Source organism: Pleurodeles waltl, chromosome 4_2 (assembly GCF_031143425.1).
Source record: "Pleurodeles waltl isolate 20211129_DDA chromosome 4_2, aPleWal1.hap1.20221129, whole genome shotgun sequence".
In the NCBI taxonomy this organism is placed as follows: Eukaryota; Metazoa; Chordata; class Amphibia; order Caudata; family Salamandridae; genus Pleurodeles; species Pleurodeles waltl.
In genome coordinates this window covers 410,795,885-410,820,984 of record NC_090443.1, presented here as the reverse complement: position 1 = coordinate 410,820,984, position 25,100 = coordinate 410,795,885, and the positions used below count along the sequence as shown (strand labels likewise).

The 25,100-nt window shown below is 42.7% G+C and overlaps 1 protein-coding gene across 6 annotated transcripts in view; it reads right to left on the bottom strand.

Moving 5' to 3' along the window:
- Positions 1 to 17,251: 17,251 nt before the first annotated feature.
- The window catches only part of RC3H1 (ring finger and CCCH-type domains 1), a 655,450-nt gene continuing 647,601 nt past the window's right edge, over positions 17,252 to 25,100 (bottom strand). For all 6 annotated transcript variants that reach the window (XM_069231606.1, XM_069231604.1, XM_069231602.1 and 3 more), the window contains one exon: positions 17,252 to 17,741. In XM_069231606.1, coding sequence (XP_069087707.1) covers positions 17,591 to 17,741 — 151 coding nt within the window. In that variant the 3' untranslated portion in view covers positions 17,252 to 17,590. The remainder of the gene's footprint in view (positions 17,742 to 25,100) is intronic.

Genomic DNA, 25,100 nt, shown 5'->3' with positions numbered 1-25,100 from the left:
ACTCCTAGTGTCGGACCGTGCATCCGAAGCCTTTGATGTCCATAAAGCTGGTGGTAGCCTGATGCTCAACTCCAAGCAAATCAGAATCTTGAAGAAGGCCTTGGGATCAGTTGAGGAATCCCTCCTCATTGTCGCCCAAATCCAAGTCCTCTAGATGATTGGTTAAGTCGACGCATAAGAAGTCAAAGACAAAACTTTCTTAGACTTCACCTTGGCCGACGAGTCGAGGGAGCAGGAGTGTTGTCATTCTAGGCCTTCCTCTGCGGGGCCAACTCCGCACCCCCTTTTGTTTCCGGGAGCCGGAGAGACCCCTGTCCAACTGAAGAAGTTCTATGAGGACATGCGTCTCATTTTTGGGCAGTCCGATATAACTTGCAAGCCTTCTGGCCCCACAGAGTTGGGAGGGGCCCCTTCGGGTAGAGGAGAACCAACAGATCGATGCTTGGATCGGGGACGGCTTTGGTTGTACCATCTTGACCTTCCCCGATGCTTACGGCACCGCCCGTGCCCTTGGGTGCCGTTGTCCTTATTCTCATTTCCGACTCAAACATGCAGCTGGATGGGCATCGTATGACGCTGATTCCAGCAGGAGCCTATGGACTGGCATATGGACTTGGTTGAAACCAGTGGACTGGATACCTCCCCAGATACTGGCATGCCTTCTCCTTCCCCCTACCATGGCTATAGAGGAGGGAGTGCCATTCTGTGGTGGTGCTAAGAGCAGCTGAGGTCCTGGACCTTGAGCTGCCTTCGGTGGAAGTCAGGACTAACCTCCTGACAGAGGTGCTTCAACCTGGAGCTTCATCCTCCGAACTCCTGCTCCCCTTCAACAAAGCCCTTACAGATGCCCTACTGGGTACCTGGTCCAAACCCAACACAGGGGCTCCTGTGAGCAGGAAATTTGCCCGCCGCCATCACCCTGCTCTGAGCGACTCAAGTTTTCTTATGCAACACCCCACCCCTGAGAGGTTGGTTATCCAAGCCTCCACCTCCCATGGCGTGTTCCCTTTCGCACCCCTGAATAGGGAGTCCAAGAGGCTGGACAAACTTGGGAAGATGGTGTTTTCTTCTGCCAGCAAGGCACTGCAGTCTGACCACCGCATGCCTTTTGGAAAGTTACTCCCACAGGCTGTGGTATACAGTAGCGCAAGTGCTGCCACAGGTCCTGGAGGAGAGGCGCATAAAAATTCACTATCCTTTGTGGACTGGACACTACCGACTCACTGAACAGAGCAAATTCATAGACAGTGGCCTTGAGGCACCACACCTGGTTGAGGATGTCTGGCTTATCGGCGATGTCCAAGCCAATCTTATGAACATGCCCTTTGATGAAACTCGTCTCTTTGGAAAAAAAATCAGACAGTGCTTGAGAGCTTCAAGGATTCTTGTGTTACAGCCAAGTACTTGGGCCTCGCAGCGGCCTCTCATCTTCCTCTGTCTTCTTTTTGCTCCTTTCATGACTATGGAAGGGGTGCCCAACGTCATCCGTTCCCATTCAGCCACTTTGCCATGCCTGCTGTCCAGCTTCTGCATGGCCAGAATGGGGGAGCCACCAATCTCGTGGATCAGGGAGCCAGCGGTTCGCCAGTGCCCCCCAGCAGCTGCCTCCAAACCTTCCTAGTTGACTCTACCTCACCAGGAAACAGTCGGAAGCAGGATCCATGCTCACCTGCTCCACTGGCAATCCATCACGTCAGACCGGTGGGTTTTGCAGGTAGTCTGAAGGGGCTACTCCCTCCCCTTTAAGACTACCCCCAATCCATGCCACCATCCCACGACTGGATGACAGACGATCACTTGGCATTTCAATGAGAGGAAGTTACTTCTCTCCTGGCCAAAGAAGCCATAGAGAGGATAGGACATGGTTGCTATTCCTGCTACTTTCTGGTACCCAAAGAGGACAATGGCCTTTGCCTTATCCTAGACCTTCGGTCCTTCAATATCTTCCTCAAGAAGGAGAAGTTCAAAATGCTCACTCTGGCTCAGGTTCTTTCTGCCCTGGAAAGGAGGAGAATGGATGGTTGCATTGGACTTACATGACACTTATTTCCATATTCCTATCCTGCCTGCCCACAGACGTTACTTGCAACTCACTGTAGGCCACAAGCGCTTTCAGTTCACCAGTCTCCCATCTGGCCTTACTAGCACCCCTCGGATGTTCAAGGTGATGGCGGTGGTTGCACCTCATCTACGCACATCAGGGGTGTCAGTCTTTACCTATCTGGACTGGCTGCTGAAGGCACGCTCGCCCCAGGCTGGTTTTCTTCCACCTCCAGATTACAGAGGACCTCCTGCATTCGCTGAGGTTCACTATAAATGTGCCAAAGTCACACCTGACTCCCTCTCAGATGCTCCCTTTCATCTAACCTGTTCTGGACACAGTGCACTTCTGAGTTTATCCATACGAGAAACGAGTCCAGGATATTCAGGCTATGATATTAGTGTTTCATTCTCCGTCCTGGTTTCAGTGTGAATGACTCAGACTGTTGGGCCTCATGGCCTCCTGCTGGTGACACATGCCAGATGGCCTATGCGGGCTCTGCAGTAGGAGCTGAAGTTCCAGTGGGACCAGCATCAGCAGAATTGCTACAACACCGTCCAGGTCTTGGAGGGAACTGCAAAAGATCTGCAGTGCAATTGGGTCAGAGGCAGATTCCTCTCTTGCCCCAACCAGATTTGACAGTAGTGACAGATGCCTCACTCCTGGGCTTGGGTGGCTGTTTAGAAGAGGCAGAGATCAGAGGCATCTGGTAGTGTCCAGGCTCCACATCAATCTGCTGGAGCTCTCTGCTATCAGACTAGCACTGAAAGCATTTTTTCCCCTCTCAAAGTAAAGGAAGTGCAGGTGTTCACGGGCAACACCACCACCATATGGTACTGCAACAAGCAAGACGGGGTGGGGTCGTGGACCCTTTGTCAGGAGGCTCTGCACCTCTAGAAGTGGCTGGAACAACAGGGCATTTCCCTGGTGGTTCAACATCTGGTGAGTCTCTGAATGCCAGAGCAGACAAACTCAGCCGACAATGCTTAGTCGATCATGAACGAAGTCTCCATCCTGTGGTGGTGCAAGATCTCTTACAGCAGTGGGGAGAGCCGTGGTTAGACCGGTTTACCTCCGCAGAGAACATGCAATGTCTACAGTATTGCGTGTTGGAGTTTCCAAGGCAGCAATCGCTGGACAATGCTTTTCATCTAGAGTGAAACTCAGGCCTCCTGTATGCCTTTCTGCCAATACCACTTCTGCCCAGAGTACTCAAGAAGATCTAGAATGACTGGGCTCACGTCATCCCTGTGGCTCCCGACTGGGCAAACAGAGTCTGGTATCCTGAGCTAGTGAGCATGGCCATCGACTCTCCAGATTGCCCCTTTTCGGGGGGAGGGGAAAGAGAAGGGGATCTTCTGTGCAGCAGCAGGGGAAGGGTCTCCACCCGAGACGAGTGGTGACAGTTGAGAGCCTTCAACCTTCCTTCCGAAGTCTGTAATGTAATCTTGGCAGCCAGGCGTCCCCTCCATTAAAACAGTATATGCCTGTCATTGAAAGAAATTTGTGGCATGGTGCATAAACATGTCTATTGCTCCCCTTCCCCTCCCCCCACCCCCATCTGCTCCTTTCTCTAAAATTCTGTTGTTTATACTTTCGTTGGGCCAGCAGGGCTCTGCTATGGGTACTCTCAAAGGTTGTCTGCAATTTCTGCTTTTTTGCAGTTACCTGGTCAACCTTCTTTGTTTAAGTCTTCTATTGTAGATAGGCTCTTCAAAGGTGTTATATATGTTTCCGCCCTCTCCATTCATTATGCCCCAATATGATCTGAATTTGGTTTTTACATTTCTGATGTGCGCTCCTTTCAAGCCTTTCCACAATTGTTCCCTCAGGCTTTTCAATTTAAAAACAGCCGTTCTTTAGGTCATTACCTCTGCACGCAGGATGAGCAAGCTGCGGTCTGTGTCATTTAAGCTGCTCTACCCCTCCATCTATCCTGACTAAGTGGTGCTTCGCACTAAGGCTTCCTTTTTGCCAAAAGTGGTCACACCCTTTCATACAGGCCAATCCATCACTGCCTACTTTTTAACCATCCTAACATTCTTCTGAGAGATTACACTGCCTGGATACAAAAAAAGAGCATTGGCGTTCTATCCAGAACGTACAAAAGAATTCCGGGTGGATGATCAACTCTTTGTCAGTTATGTCGGTGCACAGAATGGAAGGGCAGTGCAGAAGCGGACTATCTCCAGATGGGCTGTCCTCTGCATTAAGATCGACCAAAAAGCAGCCGCTGCAGGGTCTGCATGCTAATTCTAACCAACCACAAGCTGCAATCACTGAGTTAGCATGCAGAGTTCCAGTCTTTGATATCTGTCAAGCGGAAAGGTGGACGTCTCTGCATACATTTACTAAACACTACAGCCTCGACAGTCCGGTCCGAAGGGATAGGCACTTTGCCCATGCGGTCCTGCAGGACTTTCTAGTATGATCTTAGTTCCCAGACCCACCTCAGAGGATGGTATTGCTTGGGTGTCTATTCTAAGGTAAGGAATCTGTAACTAGATGTCTGTATCAGATGGACAAGTTCCTTACCTTCGTTAAGACAATATCTAGTGGCAGATTCCATACCGACCCACCCATCCTCCCTTCTCTGTAAACTGATTTCTAGGGACAGAGACTTTCCGTTAGAGGTCCCTAGTTTTGACTCATCAGTGGTCAGTGTTCTTCATGGCTCTGCGCTTCTGGTGTGGAAAGGCATGAAAATAAACTGACATCAGCACACCAGGGTGGCACCTATATAGGACATACAAAGCCATTTCCAGTGCAGACGATGGACACGGAGCCGATCAACACCACCCAACAGCGTGCAGGTGTACTGTTCGAGAAAAATCTCTGGATCCGCACGGACGCCTGGGGAAAATTATAAGGTAAGGAATCTGCAACTAGATATTGTCTATCAGATAAGGTGTTACCAAAGGGAAGAAACTTGTCCTTTAAGTTACTTCTCCCTTTAATTGCGTACTATTCTCCCATGCCTGGGAATTGAAGATAGTGAATCTTGGGATATGTCCAAACAGCAAAGAAATTGCAAGATGGTCAGAAAATACAACCCTGGACCCTTGCAGGGGTATGGTGAAGCTGGAAATGCACCTGTGAAAATCAAGCAGGCATTGGCTTCTGCACCTGCGCTAGGACTCCCCAATTATCCTCAACTTTTTCATTTGTACTGTCATTAAAGTGGAGAGTCATGGGGATCAAAAGAAGTGCACAGCTTATTATTCCTTAATCTTAGATCCAATCAGAGCTGGGCTTCCACCATGTTTAAGGTCTGCAGCAGCTGCCGCAAATCGTATTGAAGCATCTGAAATACTGTTATGTTGTCCTTTAACTCATCCTGTGATTGCCCTTCTCCTCAACACAAAAACACAGTACCTTTCTGCACCCCGTCACAGCTAACCTTCAGGCGACATGGACAGTTCTGCTGCCTTTGATTTAGTACAATAATTTTGGCGGATTCGAGGGGAAAACCTATTATGCACTTTCTGGTGCTAGCTGATACAACAGTTAACCAAACCAAAGCTCAAGTGATCAAGTCACCATGCCACTTCTAAAACAAACTGCCTCATACAATTTTTTTCAGTGACTATTAGGAGCCAGATAAGAGTTGAGTAGCAAAGGACACTTACATCTGCATTAAATAAGTGATCTGGAGTATAGTGGAACAGTTAGAAGCGCTAAAGAATGCTAATAAAAAGAAAGTATATTTGAAGTGATCAAATTAGGCACAATGCTCTTTTTTTTTTTTTTAAAGCCCACTCGTACACATGCACACATACGTGTTAGGTCAGAGAAAGACAGAGACATTGGTAGTTTGTTCTCCATTCATGTATCATTTAATATAAATGCTGACAGAAAGCAGATAAAGACCTTGGTGGACAAACTTACAAACTTCCATCTTATGTACAAATCAAAACAAACAAAAAGAAAAAGGTCATTTCCACCCCCATTTTCGCTTTGTTAAAAAGAACACATTTTATCTTCAACTCCTAAGAGCCGCTTTAACACAACACAGGAGGCAGCGCTGGATCGAATCAGTGCCTTACAAGGGAGCGAGAGGGGAGGTTGGGGAGGAATGTGAGTGGCAAGCAAATTTGGGTCTCACCATCACCTGCAACCCCTCACTAAAACGGAGGCAAAAAAAAAAAATGAAAATAAGAGGAGTTTGTTTTTGTTGCCTCTAAAAACTGAAACGAAGGGGTCACTATTATTAAGCCATTAACTTCCACAGATTAAGGATTCACCTGTTCTATCACCTTTGAAAGCCCTTTTTCACTTTTAGAGTACTAGAATTTAACTAAAAAAGAACTACTGCTTAAGTCATTTCACCTATTTTGGAAATGTCATTTATAGCTTGAAGGTAAAAAATGCACTCCCGCTCCGGTTCCGTCATACTAGGATGACTTCATTCAATCTCACTTGTCTTGTCTTCAATGATCCCAAAGCAAGGCCGTGAACGCCAGCAAAATGTTGGCTTCTCAGCTGTATTTACCAAAATGAACATTTATGTGGTTTTTTTTTGTTACACAATCACTTTTTGAGTAAAAACCCAAGAAATCTCCGTAAGAGACATGGCTTACCTTCGTTACTAACACTACTACCTTTCATGGAAATTAAGATTCACTTGCCATTTAAATAATGTAGGTGGAGGTAGGAATAACACTGCCAGGCACAAATAAAAAAAAGTTAAGTTTGATGTTATTAATATACCTAGAATTCTATGTTTAAATGCAATAAGGCATCTATAAATAAAAATGGTATAGTAATAAAGACATCACAGTGATAGTTCTAGATAACCAAGGTTTTCCCAAAGAAGGTTGTCTTGTCTCTGCTCAATGTGTACACTGTGTTCATGCATTCTGCCAGGATAGACAGGGTGGTATTGTGATTCCGAAGGCAATGAACTACGGTATGATTGTTTACGATCTTAGGGTCTGAAAGGCTTTCTGGGTGGATTTTGTTGACCTCTTTATTGAGCACTCAAACGTTAAATGTCCTTTGCTCAACTAAGGTTCTTTAAGCAGGCCAGCCACTAACTTAACAGGAAATGAAGGCAGTAGGCAGATTGATGCATATTTCTTTAAAATGCTTGCAAAAAGAGTAAGCTAAAACCATGAACATCTACTTACGACTCTGAATTACTCAAACGTGGAGAATGGAAGTTGTGACTTTTTAACAAGTCAGGGAAAATTCTACCTGTAAATTAAAAAAAATACTATTTCGGCACTTGGAGATGGCAGCTTCAGATCAGCTAAGTAACCCCTTAATGAGTGGTTCTCTGGCAAACGTATCAAACTACTTCCAAAAAACAGAAAAGTGTGAAGCCATACGCCATTTTGTAAAAATGGGCACCTTACTCTGCCACCTAAAGTCAGATCTCAGTCTATTCACGGACTGACACAGAAGTGATATGTCAGTTTTGAGAGGCAACAAAAAGGCATAAAATCCACTTTGCCGTTTGCGTTTCTGCTTGAATTGGTTTTCTTGGAGGTGAGAGGGATTTTTCAATGGTTACCTTACTAACAGCAGGATATGTATATCAAACATGTGACTTATTTTTCGGGTGACACAGGTAGTGCAGTTCATTTGCCAAGACCAATTTCTTCACTCACATTATCAGGAGGCCAATCTTCATGTTCTAGTGTCAATGTGGGAAGCAAATAGGGTATAACCTCATCTGACTGAGGAGGTATTTTTTCCCCATCAAACTACTATTCTTCAAACCCCACTCTTTCATTTGTAAACACTTCAGGACACAAGCACATGAAGTTACACCAAATGAACAGAACATTCAGAAGTAATGGAAGAAGAGCTAACACTGCAGGTCATCTGTAATTTGGAGACACTCAAATTGAAACAACTGCTACGTTTTCCTCTGGTCTTGTTGAATGTCAGTTCACCAAACACATTAACACTTTTGGAGCTGCAGAAGACAATGAATCGCCTAACTCTCTCAAAACAGATTAAAGGGAATTGTCAATGGGCATGATTACAACCTTGAGGGATGGTATCATCTGGATATCCCGTCCGCCGTATTAGAAGTTACATTGTATACTATGGAACTTGTAAAACAGCGGGCGGGATGTCCGTCACATTTCTGATGGAGTATCCCGACTGCCAAGGTCCTAATCAGACCCAATGTCTTTCCACTGGTGCCTACCTGACATTAGCTTACTTTGTCCCATTATGGCTAAAGACTTGACAAACAGCTGCATTGAAGATTATTTAACAATATGATGTTTTGGTTAAGAGAAGTCAGGCTTCATATATATTCAGCAAATCCATCATTGTGAGAAAAACATTACGGGCCTCTTCTATAATGCAGTGTCAAAAGCAATCTGCCCCAAGGTCCAGTAAGAGACTGAGGGCCTAATTACGACCTTGGCAGATGGGATACTCAGTCACAAACGTGACGGAAATCCCGCCTGTCATTTTACAAGTTCTACTGGATATTATGGAACTTGCAATATGATGGATGGGTTATCTGTCACGTTTGTGATGGAGTATCCCATGTGCCAAGATCGTAATCAGTTCCCAAGTAACCAGCCCTTTATGTTTGCTAATGCTGAAAAGATGAGCCTCAAAACATTCGAATTATTCTGCTCAAAAATGAATTCCTTCCAGAAATTTCTCACGCCCTCTACAGTAATAAATATACATGGCTTTCCTGAGACAAATAAAAGGAACACTGAGCCGCAAAAAAGCAACTCAAAAGGATGAATTTATAATCATCAAATGTCACATTCTAAATTGCTAGAAACATTTTAACCTCACTGAACACAGCAGCGCTTTCAAATTTCTCTGCAGGGGAAGCTGTATTTGAAAATGAACAGTCAGACACCTCACATGGATTTGCAAAAATAGTGCCAGACAGTGATAATGAAAAGAACACTCTTAGAGACCAAGGGTCAGGTGTTCAGCAGGAAACCGTGCTTTGTCCGATTGCACAAAGTAGACTTAAGCAGGGTTTCTTTTTCAACATTTATTTCCCCAATGCATTGGCCAGTCAAGTACAGTGCCAGTAAACTGGTCAGCAAATTCCACATTTCAAGTCGTGTTCTGCACCGTGCCTACATTTATTTTTTAGACTGTGAATAAAAGATACTGGATCTAAAATACCCATTAATCAGGTGTTGTAAATTGAGGCGAAAACATTGATTTGTAAATCAAGCAGAGTGAAAGAACCTTATGAGAAGGAAGGGGATTCAGATAGAACAATCCTATACCTCTTATGCATGTGAACTTAACACTTCCGGGCCAGTCACGCACATATTAAGAACTGAAGAAACTCTCCCCTGAAAATAAGCTTTGCTGAAAGGTATGCTGCATGGAACAGCCAGGTGCTCGGCTCCTTCATTGTCAGATCAACGCCTAGCGTTTCTGAAATTCGATCTCGCAGCCACCTCCTTTATTTATTTTTTTACTTTATTTAAACTCTAACCTACACTAACTCTTGGTTTATTTGTTTTTTTTCTCGTTAAATATACCTTTGCAGGGCACAATCACATAAACAATCAATACGATTGGTAAATTACATGAGCTCTCTATCCCAAGCATATATGCACCAAAAATGTTAAAACGTTACTTAAAAAAATTATATATTCATTTAACTCCACCCAAAAAGGTGACAATGGCTGCAAAAATATGTCTCTGTGAGACAAGTATGAGCCTCAAGACCGGAAAAAATTGAATAAAGCTAGTTTAGACACAAAAACAGGAGAAAACCAATTGGTTGCAAAATATCACACAACTGGAATTTGCATTGTGGCTTTTGAAATAGACAAGTAAGGCAGGGGAAAGGTTCATAGGCGGTTAGGGCTCTGCAACAGTGAGCACAGTAGAAATACAGACTTTCAATGACTTTCCCTTAACGGTTTTCACTGCAGCTGCCTGCAAATTTTATTCCCAGGCCATTCCTGAATAACCAGGCAGGATAGTCATCAGATAGGATCCCAACAGATCCCCACTTATGATGCCTGGCAGCTTATCATCGAAGACAAGGTTCAGTATGAGTATTCTGTAGATTATAGCATGGGACAGTAGTGCCTAGAGCCCCAAAATGTCTTCTATTTGACTAAAGTATTAACAGGCCCAGTGACCGTGCAAGATGTTAGGGATGGACCGTGCAAACTGACAGGGCTGGAGAGCCCTGTTAATGGCACCCTTCCGCTATATGGATGGCGACGCAGCAGCCTATGCAAATGCATCTCAATGCTGCAAATATCGCAGTAGTAAGGTAAGAAGTATGCATCAGATTTCAGTTGTGAAACAGCTCTGGACATGATCATTCTCAGGTGAGAAAGACTTGCAAATTCTGTCTGGAGGGAGGACAGCACGCAAGATAAGAAAATGAAAAATGAGGTGTACTGATAGCATGCACAAAGTGCATTCAAAGAGCACCATCAGTAAATTAGCTCATTAGACAAAAGGGAAAGAAGAATGGCAGGGTATTTTGGCTAATTATAGAAAATATCCAGTAAGTGCTGTCTTTTTTTAAGGTAACCACTGAGGAATAATTATGCGATGCAACACTTTCCACTAGTGGTGCCCCTGGCATAGGTAAAAGGGAGCAAAAAGACAGGTGTAGTCCACTATCTCAACAAGAGGGGAATAGTCACAATTCCTCTTCCTCTGTGGGGACGTGGCTGAAGGCTAAAACATATAAAGAAAGGATTAAGAGAGAAGACTATCTTAATACAAACAACACTGAAGGGTCTTTTTTCATTAAGAGAAGAAATCCAGTGGTGCAATGCAGAACCAGTGTCAATGTTCCATGGTCTCTCTCCATTCTGGTGGCCTTTTAAGTTGGAGGCTACTATTTTAGTAGGATCTAAGTGTTTTAATGGTGGCGCATAGTTCTTTTGAACACGGTCCTATTGCTTAGTTCTACCTCTACAGAGTTATAGTTGGGCATTAGAAGTGGCCTGATGTATTAGGTAGAAGTGGTATAGTGCCAAGAAATTAACTGTGTTATGCCAACGTTCTGAAGCTGGCAGAACAACATTAAAGTCTCTAAAAACTATGTAAAGGGCCACCCATGAAGTCAACAGAAAATGGCCACTGGACAAAAAGACAGGGCTGCCAGTGGAGCACAAGAATTTCGATAAATGAAACCCACAATGTAACATACTTCGTAGTGGCAAGGTACAAAGTGTTTTGGTTCTTATGAAAAACAAAAGCACAAGAGTCGGGCAGGAGAAAGTTCCCTACTTGTCAAATTATATCTTCTGCACGTGCAGTGAGGTTGCAGACACGAGGAGAACTACAGGAGAATACAGAACGATGAGAGGAAGAAAAATGCAATAAGAAAGCACAAGGACAAGTCTTTGCCCTCATGAGAATGAACGCAGCAGATGCCTACTGCTTCTGAACTACGAACTGCCAACCACACTAACTCACCAGTACCATGGCACCGTGTCTGTGCATCAGAAAGTAATACCACTAGAAAATGCAACTTCACAGAAGTCATTGGCTTAGCAAATTCACTCACATGTTCCATTTTTAAATATTTAAAATTAGCCATGCTGTGAATGGTCGCCAGCTCCTAGTGCTGATGGGAACATTTGCAGAGAAAAACTGGATGTCAAGGGAATCACTGACAGACAGAAGAGATTGGCTTACTCTGGTGGACAAGGAAGAGCAAGCAAACAAAATAAAATAAAACGTGAAAGTCACCAAACGTCAGTGACTTGCTCAGGAGTGACCTCAGAATTTAGATCTATCTTGCACTCGTAATGCTTTCAATTGGCAGGTAATGATAGACTGTGTGTGGCTGGCACTTGCTGATTTCCTAAGAAAAAGAGCAAGCACTAAAGCGTACCATAACATTGGCACACCTTTGAGGAATACAAGGACAGAGGTAAAATTGGGTAAATGACTTATCTTTAAATCAAGATGAAGAAATAACTGTTACCAACCTGAAATAATCTCTACTCATGTTAAACATTGGGGAGTGAGATATTCTAGTTTTCCTGTGTGTGTTGTGAGACTCTGTGGTTTTGTACACAGTGTCCAGCGGTCACTTCATTATATGTTTCCTGCATTTTTGTGAGAGACAGGATCTATTTTCCCATGTGTCTATTCTGCAACAAGGCAATCTATCTCTCGTGAGACAGACGCTCTAGCTGCATGTCCATCTTTGCTTTACGGCCAACGTTGAAGTTCTTTTGTCTGTCTGCCCTAGGAGAATAACAGCCACTCGTTCTTTGTGTGGCTCTGCTCCGTGATAGTGAAACTGATAACGTTTATGGTGTGTATGTTATGTATGTGTATGTACAGGTTTTCTCCGCATTCATAATAAGGCTGGTTGCCTTTGCATCTTTAGGCGAGACCAGCAGGTGGAGGCCTACTCCTGCTCCAACAGACCAACACTCAAGTATCCTGAATGCATCTCTGCTCGTCAAGAATAACATGATTGCTTTTCCCAGTGTTTATTTCAAAAAGAATATCTGCTGGCTCCCTGAGTGAATTATTGTCCTGTGATAGATAAAGAGCTGGAAAAGCCACTTGTAAAGTAGTTCTCCAGTATGAGATTTACTTCAGATATACATGCTCGCATGGCTTTGGTATGTGAACTGCAAGCATGTATACTTTGACAACACACGCTGATGGGGGTCTGGATTCCTGTTTTGGGATTCAGGCATAGGAAAGTAAGATAGGCAAGTTCTGTGACTGGGTGTCTGAGAAACACATGCTCTGAGTGTCTGCTCTGCAACGGCAAGAAGGGAAGGTTAATTTGACACTAGGTCTAGCACACGGCTTTTTCTGTAGATTTCTCTCCAGATGTCTAGAGACATGCATCAGAATCTAAAGACCACCCACTGCAGAGATTGGGAATTCATGCCGATGTAGCTGCTCTGTACAATTAGAAAGTTTTTTTATGGTTCCATGTGTGGCAGATGCTCTGAGGTAGTGAAGCCTTTATTTTGTGTGGACGACTGTGTGTATATAATTATCAGCATCTCTGTGTACCCGTCACTGTTTTGGGAGTATTAGCAATCACAATATGTTATGAATATACTTCCAGGTGACTGGCGCGCTACCACTGCAGACTCTTTTGGAATAAGTTCAAGATGCTCCTTAATGGAAAGAGTTTAATTGTAGGTTTGCTTGAATTGAAACACTTGCATCAAACTTAAAAAGCTATTTGCACATAAACACTGGAAGGGGCACGAAACTACAGGCTCAAATCCGTATGGCTATGTCGTGAAAATTCTAATATTATTGCAGGCCAGGAAGCACAGTGGTCTGTAAAAGCCAAGAAAGAGTGAGCAAGGCTGGTATTGGGAATTTCGATCCTTAATGGGCAAGCAGGCAATCTAGTCAAGTCTGAATCAATCGTTTCCTTGTGCTTCTGGAAGGTGGGAGATGATCAAATTACTTTTCAGAGTTGGGAAAATGAACTAACAGAGCCCAAGTAATGACCACTAGCTATAACTCAGGAAGTAAAATCTGATAATTTCCAGCAGGCATGTTACTGTTGGTTCTCTGCTTCAAATCTAGTAGTCCTGTTTCAGTTTAAGCCCAAGGAACTTGCTCTTATCAGCTCTGAGATAGGTGTCCATGAAGAACGACACACTGGACTTTTGCTATAAAGACTCTTCCTTTTAGGTGTTTAAAACAATGCTCCTGCAAATATATAGGACTCCTCGTGGTGCTGAATGGAGATGAGGAACCAGACATCAAATCATACACATGATCTACATCTAAGAGGCCTAAAATTGTCCCTGCAATAAAGATATCAGACTTGCTCACTCACTTCTGGTTCATCCAGCTGACAAAGGATATAGCTTGCCAATCATCTCCATCACATAGGCAGTTAAGTTTTAGGATGAAAAATGGGTGGAAGCACACTTCAGAAATATGCAAGGATTACATACATGCTACAACTAAGATGGAGAGTACTAATGGATCACAGCAGAATATTTCAGGACCTTGTAGTTGAACTAGAAGAGCAGCTGCACCTTCCAAGCTTGCAATAGGTCATATTCATTCAGCATACTAGAAACTGCTTTTCTTCCTCCCTTTTGCTTAACTATCAGGAACAAGGCCTGCCAAGTCTATGGGCAAGAGATCGTAACAGTGATACAACTGCTCAAAAAACATCTGTGAAAGAACTTGGAACACAACCAATCGAAAAGCTGAAGGAAGATGACGCTAAGATGTAGAACAATGACCGGTGCTCTAAAAGTGCCTCCATGAACTTGAAAAAATTCTTAAGCAAGCTCTTTCCATACAAAGCTGTTAACTTCTGCAGATCAACTGAATCGCTAAACAGGTAAAAGAAGACACCATACTGAATGTGTGCTAAAAATACCTTTACGTCTTAGCAGTAACCTTTAAAGTTGTGTCTTGAAGACAAGAGGTAAGAACGCAACACTCCCCTCCCACTCCGTTTGCTCAGCACATCTTCTATTTTACGAGCAAGCACAACATTGCCATCAGTGATGGCAATCCAGATGCATCATGGTGTCTATGCTGTCTGGACAGAAGTGGCACTCTCCTGTGATGTGATGATCCACAGACGATTCATTTACAAGTGGGAACATTTCCTCCAAATGAGTGGTTAAGCATAAGATCATCTTCCACTTCCAAAATGGTGACTGAGTACTCCGAATTCTTCTGATCAAACTAACACTATCTATTCAAATGTATATACTAAGTCGTATTTTCAGTGTATGAAGGTTAGAGAGACATGTTTTTTTTCGTATCACAAAGAAATCAAAAGGCCCTCACCTCGGCTGCAATCAATGGTTTCATAACTTGTAAACAGGAAGCAGTACTCCTTTGCGAATAAGATTGGGGAATGGATTGGGGTGTCACCGAAAGTGTGACCATAAGCAGCAGGCAAGGAGTGGACAATTAAGCTCCTGCATGCATCGGGGACATACATAGAAGGCAGTTCTCCAGTCTCATATTTAAAGCTGAAGGGAGAAAGCAGAGGGGTGAAACACAGATAACCAGCACGGACCTTCGAAGGAGAATGTAGTACACAAATTAAGACAACAAAAATTTAAAGGTCTGGCGTACAGACCTTCCGCACTCGATTTAGCAGAGGAAAAGAGAAGGCAGTAGGGTCAAATGGGGGTGGGTGGGGCGCAAACAGTCCCACCAGCACTAAGGTCGAGGAAATTAACACCTCAGCCTAAAGTATCAGCAGCATTAAAACTGTGCTGACCTCTTGGTGGGAAAAGGGAAACAGAACTTGAAAAAAAGGGAAGAGAGCAAAGCCTCTGCAAACACCAGCCCCTGGACAAAAAGAATAAAAAGAAAAAACTTCAGTCTCTTCCAAGCCAGACAACAACTCCAACCTGCTGCCGGATTTTTTGCTTCTTTAAAAACACACGGAATACATAGAGGTGTATATATATATAAAATAATATATATACGTATAAACACACACACATTTTTTCTATTTAAATAATAAAACAGAAATATAAGCTCGAATCCCAAGCCAATATAGGTATATTTTTAAATGCTTGACCAGTGAGGTCTGTAGGCCATAATTAAATTCAATGTGAAACAGTATAAGCGCGGATTGGCAAACCGCTAAAAATGAAAACGCAACATCCAAAGTGTTTGGTGCGGTTTCTCCTGCCCCCAGTTTTTCTACAATAAATGTTGTGGGCGTAAAAGGTTGTGCAAAGATGCACATTACTTTAGCAAGATTAGGAGGGTGAAAAAGAAGCAAACACGACTGAATCTCGCTTTACACAACCAGAGCAACACAAACCCATTCCACTGTCAGTGTAGTCAGATACGCAAGGAAAAAATCCCAGAAAGTACACGTTAATCCAGGAGGAGCATATAGGTGTTTGTTCAGAGGACCCCTTGTGAATTGGTCTAGTTAAAAATGACAAGCCAAACTGTGGTATTTTTGGGGGAAAGTCTGCCATGCTCTGAACCCACCCGCTCTCTCAAATGATGACTAAGTAGAACCTCAGGCGCTCAACCTACATCCACCTCTCTCTACGTTAACTTTTGTTACAGATCTCAGGATGTGACGTCTCAGAGAATTTAATTCCATCTCGTCAGCCATCCTGCCACACAAATGTTATCTGCTTCAGTGTATACACTACAGATGGAAGCTAAATGAGCTATTGAGCGCACACGGAACTTCTGCTGCCTTCCCATCTGCCCGACGATACTCAATAGGAGAGTAAAAGATGGCCTTGTCGCACAAAGATGAACTTTTACATTTCTCCCCACATCCACCTCAAGATGTGTAATGAAATCGCAGATAACTAAACAGATTACGGAAGCTGCATCTTAAACCAACAACGGGGGCGGGAGGGAGAAGGAGGGGAGAGGAGGATGAAGAGCTCCACAATAAGTGCATATGTAACATCAACTGTATTAAAACTGCGCCAACATTAAGGGGCGCGCCACCACTGGAAGGAAATGCCAGCCTCAGGTACTCCACCTTCAATAAACTGAAGGGGAATCAATCTGGTCTTTTCCCCAATCAAGGGCCTGCCACAACGGTCTACTGCATAGAAACACAACAGGGACAGGACAGGTTTATCTTTTCTAAAACGAAACTGTATCCTTATTGTATAGAACATTGAACGTTAAATAGGTGTCCTCTGAATGGAGGTCCACAGGGCCTCCAAGGCTCTTATGCTTAAGCTTTGTGCGTCCTCCTACCAGTAGGGGATAGACCGAGACCAGTTCACATTTGGTACGTGAAGCTTGGCAGGTGTCCTGAATGCCACTCTTACAAAGATGGCGTGGGAAGGGGGAAGATGCTCTAGGCGAGTTGCAGCGAGAAAGAGAAAAAGAGAAGGGGTACAGTAAAATTCCCGAACAGCGAGACGCTGTGCAGTTATTCCAAAATTCTCTTGAAAGCCCCCTTCAGCCTGTCGGCTTTTCAGCAAGGCTAAGAGAGGAAGGGAAGACCAGAGAGGAAGAGAGGGGACTACAGAGAATGGATGGATTATATACCACTGGATATGTAATAACATCAAAAAAATAAAAAGAGAGAGAAAAAAATCTACCTCATTAAGATCAGACAATTAATCAAACAGTGTATATATATATAATATCTTCCGGTTTTTCTCTTTTGTTTTTTTATAGCCCTAGATTCAAGGCGTCCAAAGTTATTAAAATAAAGTTCATTCACAGAACAAAAACTAATTTAATTTTGAATTGCTCGCAGATACTGCTTATTTTTTTATCGTATCCTTTGTTTTTTTTTTTACTAGTTTTTTTAAATAGTTTTTTTAATTAAAAAAACGTGTTAATGTGAAGTAGCTATGCGCAGGGGGTGTCTGCTCTTAGTGGTGTTTGTTCTTATGCACATTACGTTTTTATTTTATTTTTTATCCTCCGTAAGCCACTGGGATGTTTTACCTATGTGGAGAGGATGGACACAATCCCCTACAGGGGAATATTGTTTACTCTTACTCCCAATATGCGGCTTGTACGTCTTACATACCCACCCCAAATCTACCATTTCACCCCTCCACCCTTCCAAAACGGGGATTCTGGGGTGCGGCGTGGGAAAGGGTTTTAAGCACGTGCGCTTCTTCACCCCTTTTCAAATTCTTTCTACAGACTGGAACTGGAAGTAGCTCCTGTTCTTAAGGAGTCGCCGTTGTCACCACCAGCCTCGGTGTCTTCAGAGAGGCTCAGTGAAGCAGTCTTGCTCGACAGAAGGCCGATGTTCTCCTGTGCCAAGGCAGATCCATTCGGCACATCGCTGTTGGGAATAAAAGGAGGAAAAGAAAACAGATTTAGCCAAATGGTATTTAGGAAAAATATATGAAAAGAGATGATTCTCTACATCGTATAAACACTGCACTATTTTTTTCACGTGCCTGTGGGGTGTGCACGAGGGAAGGAGTTACGTCTTTAACTTGAAGTAAGCCTCAGGTTAACACCTGCGACCCCATGTTAAATTCATGAATATGGGCATGTTCGTTTTAATAGGAAAATTTCATAATTACATTTCGTATTTCATCCTCTTTACCCTTGAAAATACCTCCACGCAGAAAGTGTGATCTTGTTAAGTACACCAATTTTCGTCCTAGTGGTGCATTATACTGAACTTGTTTACTTAAAGCAGAATTAGAAAATATTGCTTTAACCCTAAAATAAGCAGAGGAATGCAAAAGTGAGGAGCGATGAGTAATGGGAGTCTTGTAGATAGATTTCTTAGATTTTATTCAATACAAGTGACTGACATGCTCCATTGTGGTCTGTTCACACAGCAAATGCCGACTTCTTTGCGAATAAGACTTAGGTGGTCATAAGGCTAGATGGGTTTTGGAAGTTTTTCTTTTTTGAACTTCCTCTGACAAACATGTATATTTTGTAATAAATCTAATAAATACGTGCGACACACAAGAATAGAGCTAACACACCTGCAAAAAGAATATAATCACCTTTTCCATAAATACTGCAAGTTATACACTGAAGCCTGACAATGATATTCAGACACTTAAAAACATCAGGACTAAACAGTGGAGTAAATTTGCATTTTGCTTAACTTTAAGGACCTAAAGCATTTCACTCAAGGTAAAACTGAAATATATACTACCACAGTAAAAAAAACATCCATACACTGTTTTGATGGGTTTACAGTGAAAAGAAACGGCACAACTAGTCTCAAACCACTCAAAAGTCCAGGCTGTCGAAATAGCGAACATTTTACCTTGAACACATACATGGCTGTTTCATCCTTGATTAAATTGCACATCACAGGATATACCCAATCTTGCTAAGGGGTAAGATTATCCTACACTGCTCTTAAAGATCACCCAAACGTAAAATACCTGCACAATTAATTTTCAATGCTGTGCACATTTCGTTAGAATCCCGGGTTAGAGCGGCCTTCCTGACCTTTTACGAGAACCATTCTTAGAAATACCGTATTTTAAGGTTCTGAAGTGATGGATGACCTATACAGGAAATGGACGTACAGTACTGCCCACTTCCAGGTTCTTCATCAGATGCAAAGATCATGCTGTGACTGCTGAGTGGAGGCACGGTTGTAAAATGGGACATTCCTACAGATAGCTGCTCCTCTTTAAACAAACAGTATGCACTGGCCCAAAGTCCGTGGTTGTGTAACTGCTTACACAGGGGAGCAGCAAAGAAACCCCATGCAGTACTAGCTTCAGACTAAAGGGAAACATTTTATACCACTACTTCAGATTAGCGACAGTCTATTATTTAAACACCTCACTGCCTTAGTGATCTTGCCATTGATAATTACATCTGTTTTTACTGGAGGAGTTATTTTGAGCATTTACTTTTCTTCTGACAATTTTGTAAATCTGCTAGCAGCTTTCTGCTATCTGGACTATTTTAAACGGCTGGCTATCTCTGACCGCCAAGCATTCTGTTTGATTGCTGCTTGCTTGTTTGAAAGACCGTCTGAACCATGCCGAGCAGGTGTGATCTGGAGAATCTTCATTTGCACACTTGCAGGGTCTCATTAGCCTACTAGCTTGCTATGGGTTTAAAAATCTATTCACCTGCCTGCATAATGGATGCGGAGTATCGATTAGTTATTGCAAATGTTAGCCTCTGTTACTGGGGGGCTGTAATCAGAGCAAGCAATTGCGTGGATCAAATGAGGACAAATATCACCTGGCCGTGGCTTAATCTTAAAGCAAGGTAAGACAGGCTAAACAAAAGTTGTCCGATGCCATTCGGGCACCATGGTAACGTTTTCTGACTTTGCGATATCACTTGATGGCACCAGTGGCTTATATCTACAATTCCTCTTATATGTATTCGTTCAGGCAACAAAGGGAAAAGTTATCCTTGGTCAGGGCAAAAAATAGAGCACATTGTCTATTTAGCACCCATTTAAAATACTTAATCTTCCTCAAATATAACCCGAGTCAGAAACTTCATTAAAGTTAACTCCCCCCCCCCCAAAAAAAACGCCAATCATACAACTGTAAAATATAAGAAGCAGTCAAGTAGGCACACAGTAATCCTTCTCCTTAAAATTGAGCTAAACACCTGAAAATAGAGGCCATTGGTGAAAGGTATTTACTATTAATTTGGCCAAAATGCAGCACTTGACACCAGAATGTAACGCGCTCAAGATTCCCCAGGAGACCGTAATTAGTAATGAATACGTCTCACTCAGCAATCCCACCAACCTTATTTCAGCCAGCCAAGCCAGGGTGGAAGAAGAGCAGCTGGGTTCTGATGAACTACAATCCTGTTGACACGTCTGTTTCATTGTCAAAACTGCAGTGATGGGTCAGTTAAAGTGAATGGAGAAAAAGGTCGTACTCTTGCACATTTCAGCTAAGGATTCTGAGAAAAAAATAGGTGGCTTTGTAATATTCTCAACTTCTCGAATAATGGGCATGAGAACTATGGGGCAGCTCAACAAAAAGAAGTATGGGATGTCATCCATGTGAATACAGTCTTTTCTTGCTTGGGGCTTTGCACAAGAACAAGGTATACTTGTTTAACTGTAACAACGCTTTTACAGGAAAACTGTATTATAGATTCACATGTTTTGCATAAATCCTGCAATCTACTAGTTGGAGTAGTAGGTGTTAATTGTTTTTATTGCGCATTATTTTTAGGTCTCGCCTACCCGATAGCACTAGCTGACTGTGAAAAAACCTACTGTTAGCTTACAGGGAGCTTAAGAGTCCACCCACTGCTTACCACCGGTTAAGCTTTACTGCCACCTTCATGTGTTTCTCACCCATGCGCCACATTGCTCCGTCTCACCTGTGTGCTTCTCTTCTTCCCCCACGCTCCACACTGCTGTCTCGCCATGTTGTATACTTCTCCTCCCACCTTCTGTGTTGCTTTTGCCCCACATTATCCTCGTTGCTTCCACCCGCATCATTTCATAGGTGGTAACCCATAATTACGGTTGCACCATCATGTGTTATGGAAGTGGCTTAACCATGTAATCAACAATACATATTCTGTGTGCCCTAACGTTAGTAACGTAAAGTGGAGCATCTAAATCTTATTACGGAAGGTGCATTCACAGTAGAAAATTAGTAGATTATGTATGTGTGTGTTCTAATGTTTGATTTGTAACATGTCAAATTGTAATCCACGTGTGTGTGTGTGTGTATATGGAAAATGTCACTTACCCAGTGTACATCTGTTTGTGGCATTAGTCGCTGCAGATTCACATGCTGTGCAGATCCCGCCATCTGGTGTTGGGCTCGGAGTGTTACAAGTTGTTTTTCTTCGAAGAAGTCTTTTCGAGTCACGAGACCGAGGGACTCCTCCCATTTCGACTCCATTGCGCATGGGCGTCGACTCCATCTTAGATTGTTTTCCCCGCAGAGGGTGAGGTAGGAGTTGTGTATGCTAGTAATAGTGCCCATGCAATGGAGTGAATGCGTATGTACATAATGAAGTTTAAAGTAATATATTTACAAATGTACAAATGTTTAAGATCTACTTCTGAACGGCTACAGGCTCCCGGGGAGGCGGGTGGGCGCATGTGAATCTGCAGCGACTAATGCCACGAACAGATGTACACTGGGTAAGTGCCATTTTCCGTTCGATGGCATGTGTAGCTGCAGATACACATGCTGTGCATAGACTAATAAGCAGTTATCTCCCCAAAAGCGGTGGTTCAGCCTGTAGGAGTTGAAGTAGTTTGAAATAATGTTCTTAGTACAGCTTGACCTACTGTTGCTTGTTGTGCAGTTAACACATCTACACAGTAGTGATTGGTAAATGTATGAGGCGTAGACCATGTTGCTGCCTTACATATTTCGTTCATTGGAATATTTCCTAGAAAGGCCATGGTAGCACCTTTCTTTCTGGTTGAGTGTGCCTTTGGTGTAATAGGCAGTTCTCTTTTAGCTTTAAGATAGCATGTTTGAATGCACTTAACTATCCATCTAGCAATGCCTTGTTTTGAAATTGGATTTCCTGTATGAGGTTTTTGAAAGGCGATAAATAGTTGTTTTGTCTTTCGAATTAGTTTTGTTCTGTCAATGTAGTACATTAGTGCTCTTTTGATGTCTAATGTATGTAGTGCTCTTTCAGCTACAGAATCTGGCTGTGGGAAGAACACTGGTAATTCTACCGTTTGATTCAAGTGGAACAGTGAGATTACTTTTGGTAGAAATTTAGGATTGGTCCGTAGAACAACTTTATTTTTGTGTATTTGAATAAATGGTTCTTGAATGGTAAATGCCTGAATTTCACTCACTCTTCTTAGAGATGTGATGGCAATTAAAAATGCAACTTTCCACGTTAAGTATTGCATTTCACAAGAGTGCATGGGCTCAAAAGGTGGACCCATGAGTCGTGTTAAGACAATGTTGAGGTTCCATGAAGGAACCGGTGGTGTTCTTGGTGGTATAATTCTCTTTAGGCCTTCCATAAACGCTTTTATGACTGGTATCCTAAATAATGAAGTTGAGTGCGTAATTTGCAGGTAAGCTGAAATTGCCGTTAGATGTATTTTAATGGAAGAGAAAGCTAGTTTAGATTTCTGCAAATGTAGTAAGTATCCTACTATCTCTTTTGCAGATGCGTGTAAAGGTTGAATTTGATTATTATGGCAGTAATAAACAAATCTTTTCCACTTATTTGCATAACAGTGTCTAGTGGTAGGTTTTCTAGCCTGTTTTATGACCTCCATACATTCCTGTGTGAGGTCTAAGTGCCCGAATTCTAGGATTTCAGGAGCCAAATTGCTAGATTCAGCGATGCTGGATTTGGATGTCTGATCTGTTGTTTGTGTTGTGTTAACAGATCTGGTCTGTTTGGCAGTTTGATATGAGGTACTACTGAAAGGTCTAGTAGTGTTGTGTACCAAGGTTGCCTTGCCCATGTTGGTGCTATTAGTATGAGTTTGAGTTTGTTTTGACTCAACTTGTTTACTAGATATGGAAGAAGTGGGAGAGGGGGAAAAGCGTACGCAAATATCCCTGACCAGTTCATCCATAGTGCATTGCCCTGAGACTGATGTTGTGGGTACTTGGATGCGAAGTTTTGGCATTTTGAGTTTTCTTTTGTTGCAAATAGATCTATTTGTGGCGTTCCCCACATTCTGAAGTAAGTGTTCAGTATTTGGGGGTGAATTTCCCATTCGTGGATCTGTTGGTGATCCCGAGAGAGATTGTCTGCTAACTGATTCTGAATCCCTGGAATAAATTGTGCTATTAGGCGAATGTGGTTGTGAATCGCCCAATGCCATATTTTTTGTGTTAGGAGACACAACTGTGTCGAGTGTGTTCCTCCCTGTTTGTTTAGGTAATACATTGTTGTCATGTTGTCTGTTTTGACAAGAGTGTATTTGTGGGTTATTATGGGTTGAAATGCTTTCAGAGCTAGATACACCGCTAACAGTTCTAAGTGGTTTATATGAAACTGTTTTTGCTGAATGTCCCATTGTCCTTGGATGCTGTGCTGATTGAGGTGTGCTCCCCACCCTGTCATGGATGCATCTGTCGTTATTACGTATTGTGGCACTGGGTCTTGAAAAGGCCGCCCTTGGTTTAAATTTATACTGTTCCACCATTGAAGCGAGATGTATGTTTGGCGGTCTATCAACACCAGATCTAGAAGTTGACCCTGTGCCTGTGACCACTGTGATGCTAGGCACTGTTGTAAGGGTCGCATGTGCAATCTTGCGTTTGGCACAATGGCTATGCATGAGGACATCATGGCTAGGAGTTTCATTACTAATTTGACCTGTATCTTTTGGTTTGGATACATGGCTTGTATGACATTTTGGAATGTTTGGACTCTTTGTGGACTTGGAGTGGCAATTCCTTTTACTGTGTTGATTGTTGCTCCTAGGTATTGCTGTGTTTGACACGGCAGAAGGTGTGACTGAGTAATTGATTGAGAAACCTAGTTTGTGTAGGGTTTCTATGACGTAATTTGTGTGTTGTGAACACTGTTTTTGCGTGTTGGTGTTAATTAACCAATTGTCTAGGTACGGGAACACATGTATTTGCTGCCTTCTGATATGTGCAGCTACTACTGCTAGACATTTTGTAAAAACTCTTGGCGCAGTTGTTATTCCGAATGGCAACACTTTGAATTGGTAATGTATCCCTTGGAATACAAACCTTAGGTACTTCCTGTGTGAAGGATGTATTGGTATATGGAAATATGCATCCTTTAGATCCAGTGTTGTCATGTAGTCTTGTTGTTTGAGCAGTGGGATTACTTCTTGTAATGTAACCATGTGAAAATGGTCTGATTTGATGTATGTATTTAATATTCTGAGATCTAGTATAGGTCTTAGTGTTTTGTCTTTTTTGGGTATCAGAAAGTACAGTGAGTAAACTCCTGTGTTTAGTTCTTGTTTTGGTACTAATTCTATTGCTTCTCTTTGGAGCAATGCTTGAACTTCTAATACTAGAAGATTTATATGTTGTTTCGACATACTGTGTGTTTTCGGTGGGACTGTTGGAGGGAATTCACGAAATTCTATGCAATAACCATGCTGGATAATTGCTAGTACCCAAGTGTAGGAAGTTGGCTCTGTATGTGCTATTTCAAAGTAAGGAATAGCATGCACAGAGTCCAAGGGTTCCCCTTAGAGGTAAAATAGTGGTAAAAATAGATAATACTAATGCTCTATTTTGTGGTAGTGTGGTCGAGCAGTAGGCTTATCCAAGGAGTAGTGTTAAGCATTTGTTGTACATACACATAGACAATAAATGAGGTACACACACTCAGAGACAAATCCAGCCAATAGGTTTTGTGTAGAAAAATATCTTTTCTTAGTTTATTTTAAGAACCACAGGTTCAAATTTAACATGTAATATCTTGTTCGAAAGGTATTGCAGGTAAGTACTTGAGGAACTTCAAATCATAAAAATTGCATGTATACTTTTCAAGTTATTGACAAATAGCTGTTTTAAAAGTGGACACTAGTGCAATTTTCACAGTTCCTGGGGGAGGTAAGTTTTGGTTAGTTTTACCAGGTAAGTAGGACACTTACAGGGTTCAGTTCTTGGTCCAAGGTAGCCCACCGTTGGGGGTTCAGAGCAACCCCAAAGTCACCACACCAGCAGCTCAGGGCCGGTCAGGTGCAGAGTTCAAAGTGGTGCCCAAAACACATAGGCTAGAATGGAGAGAAGGG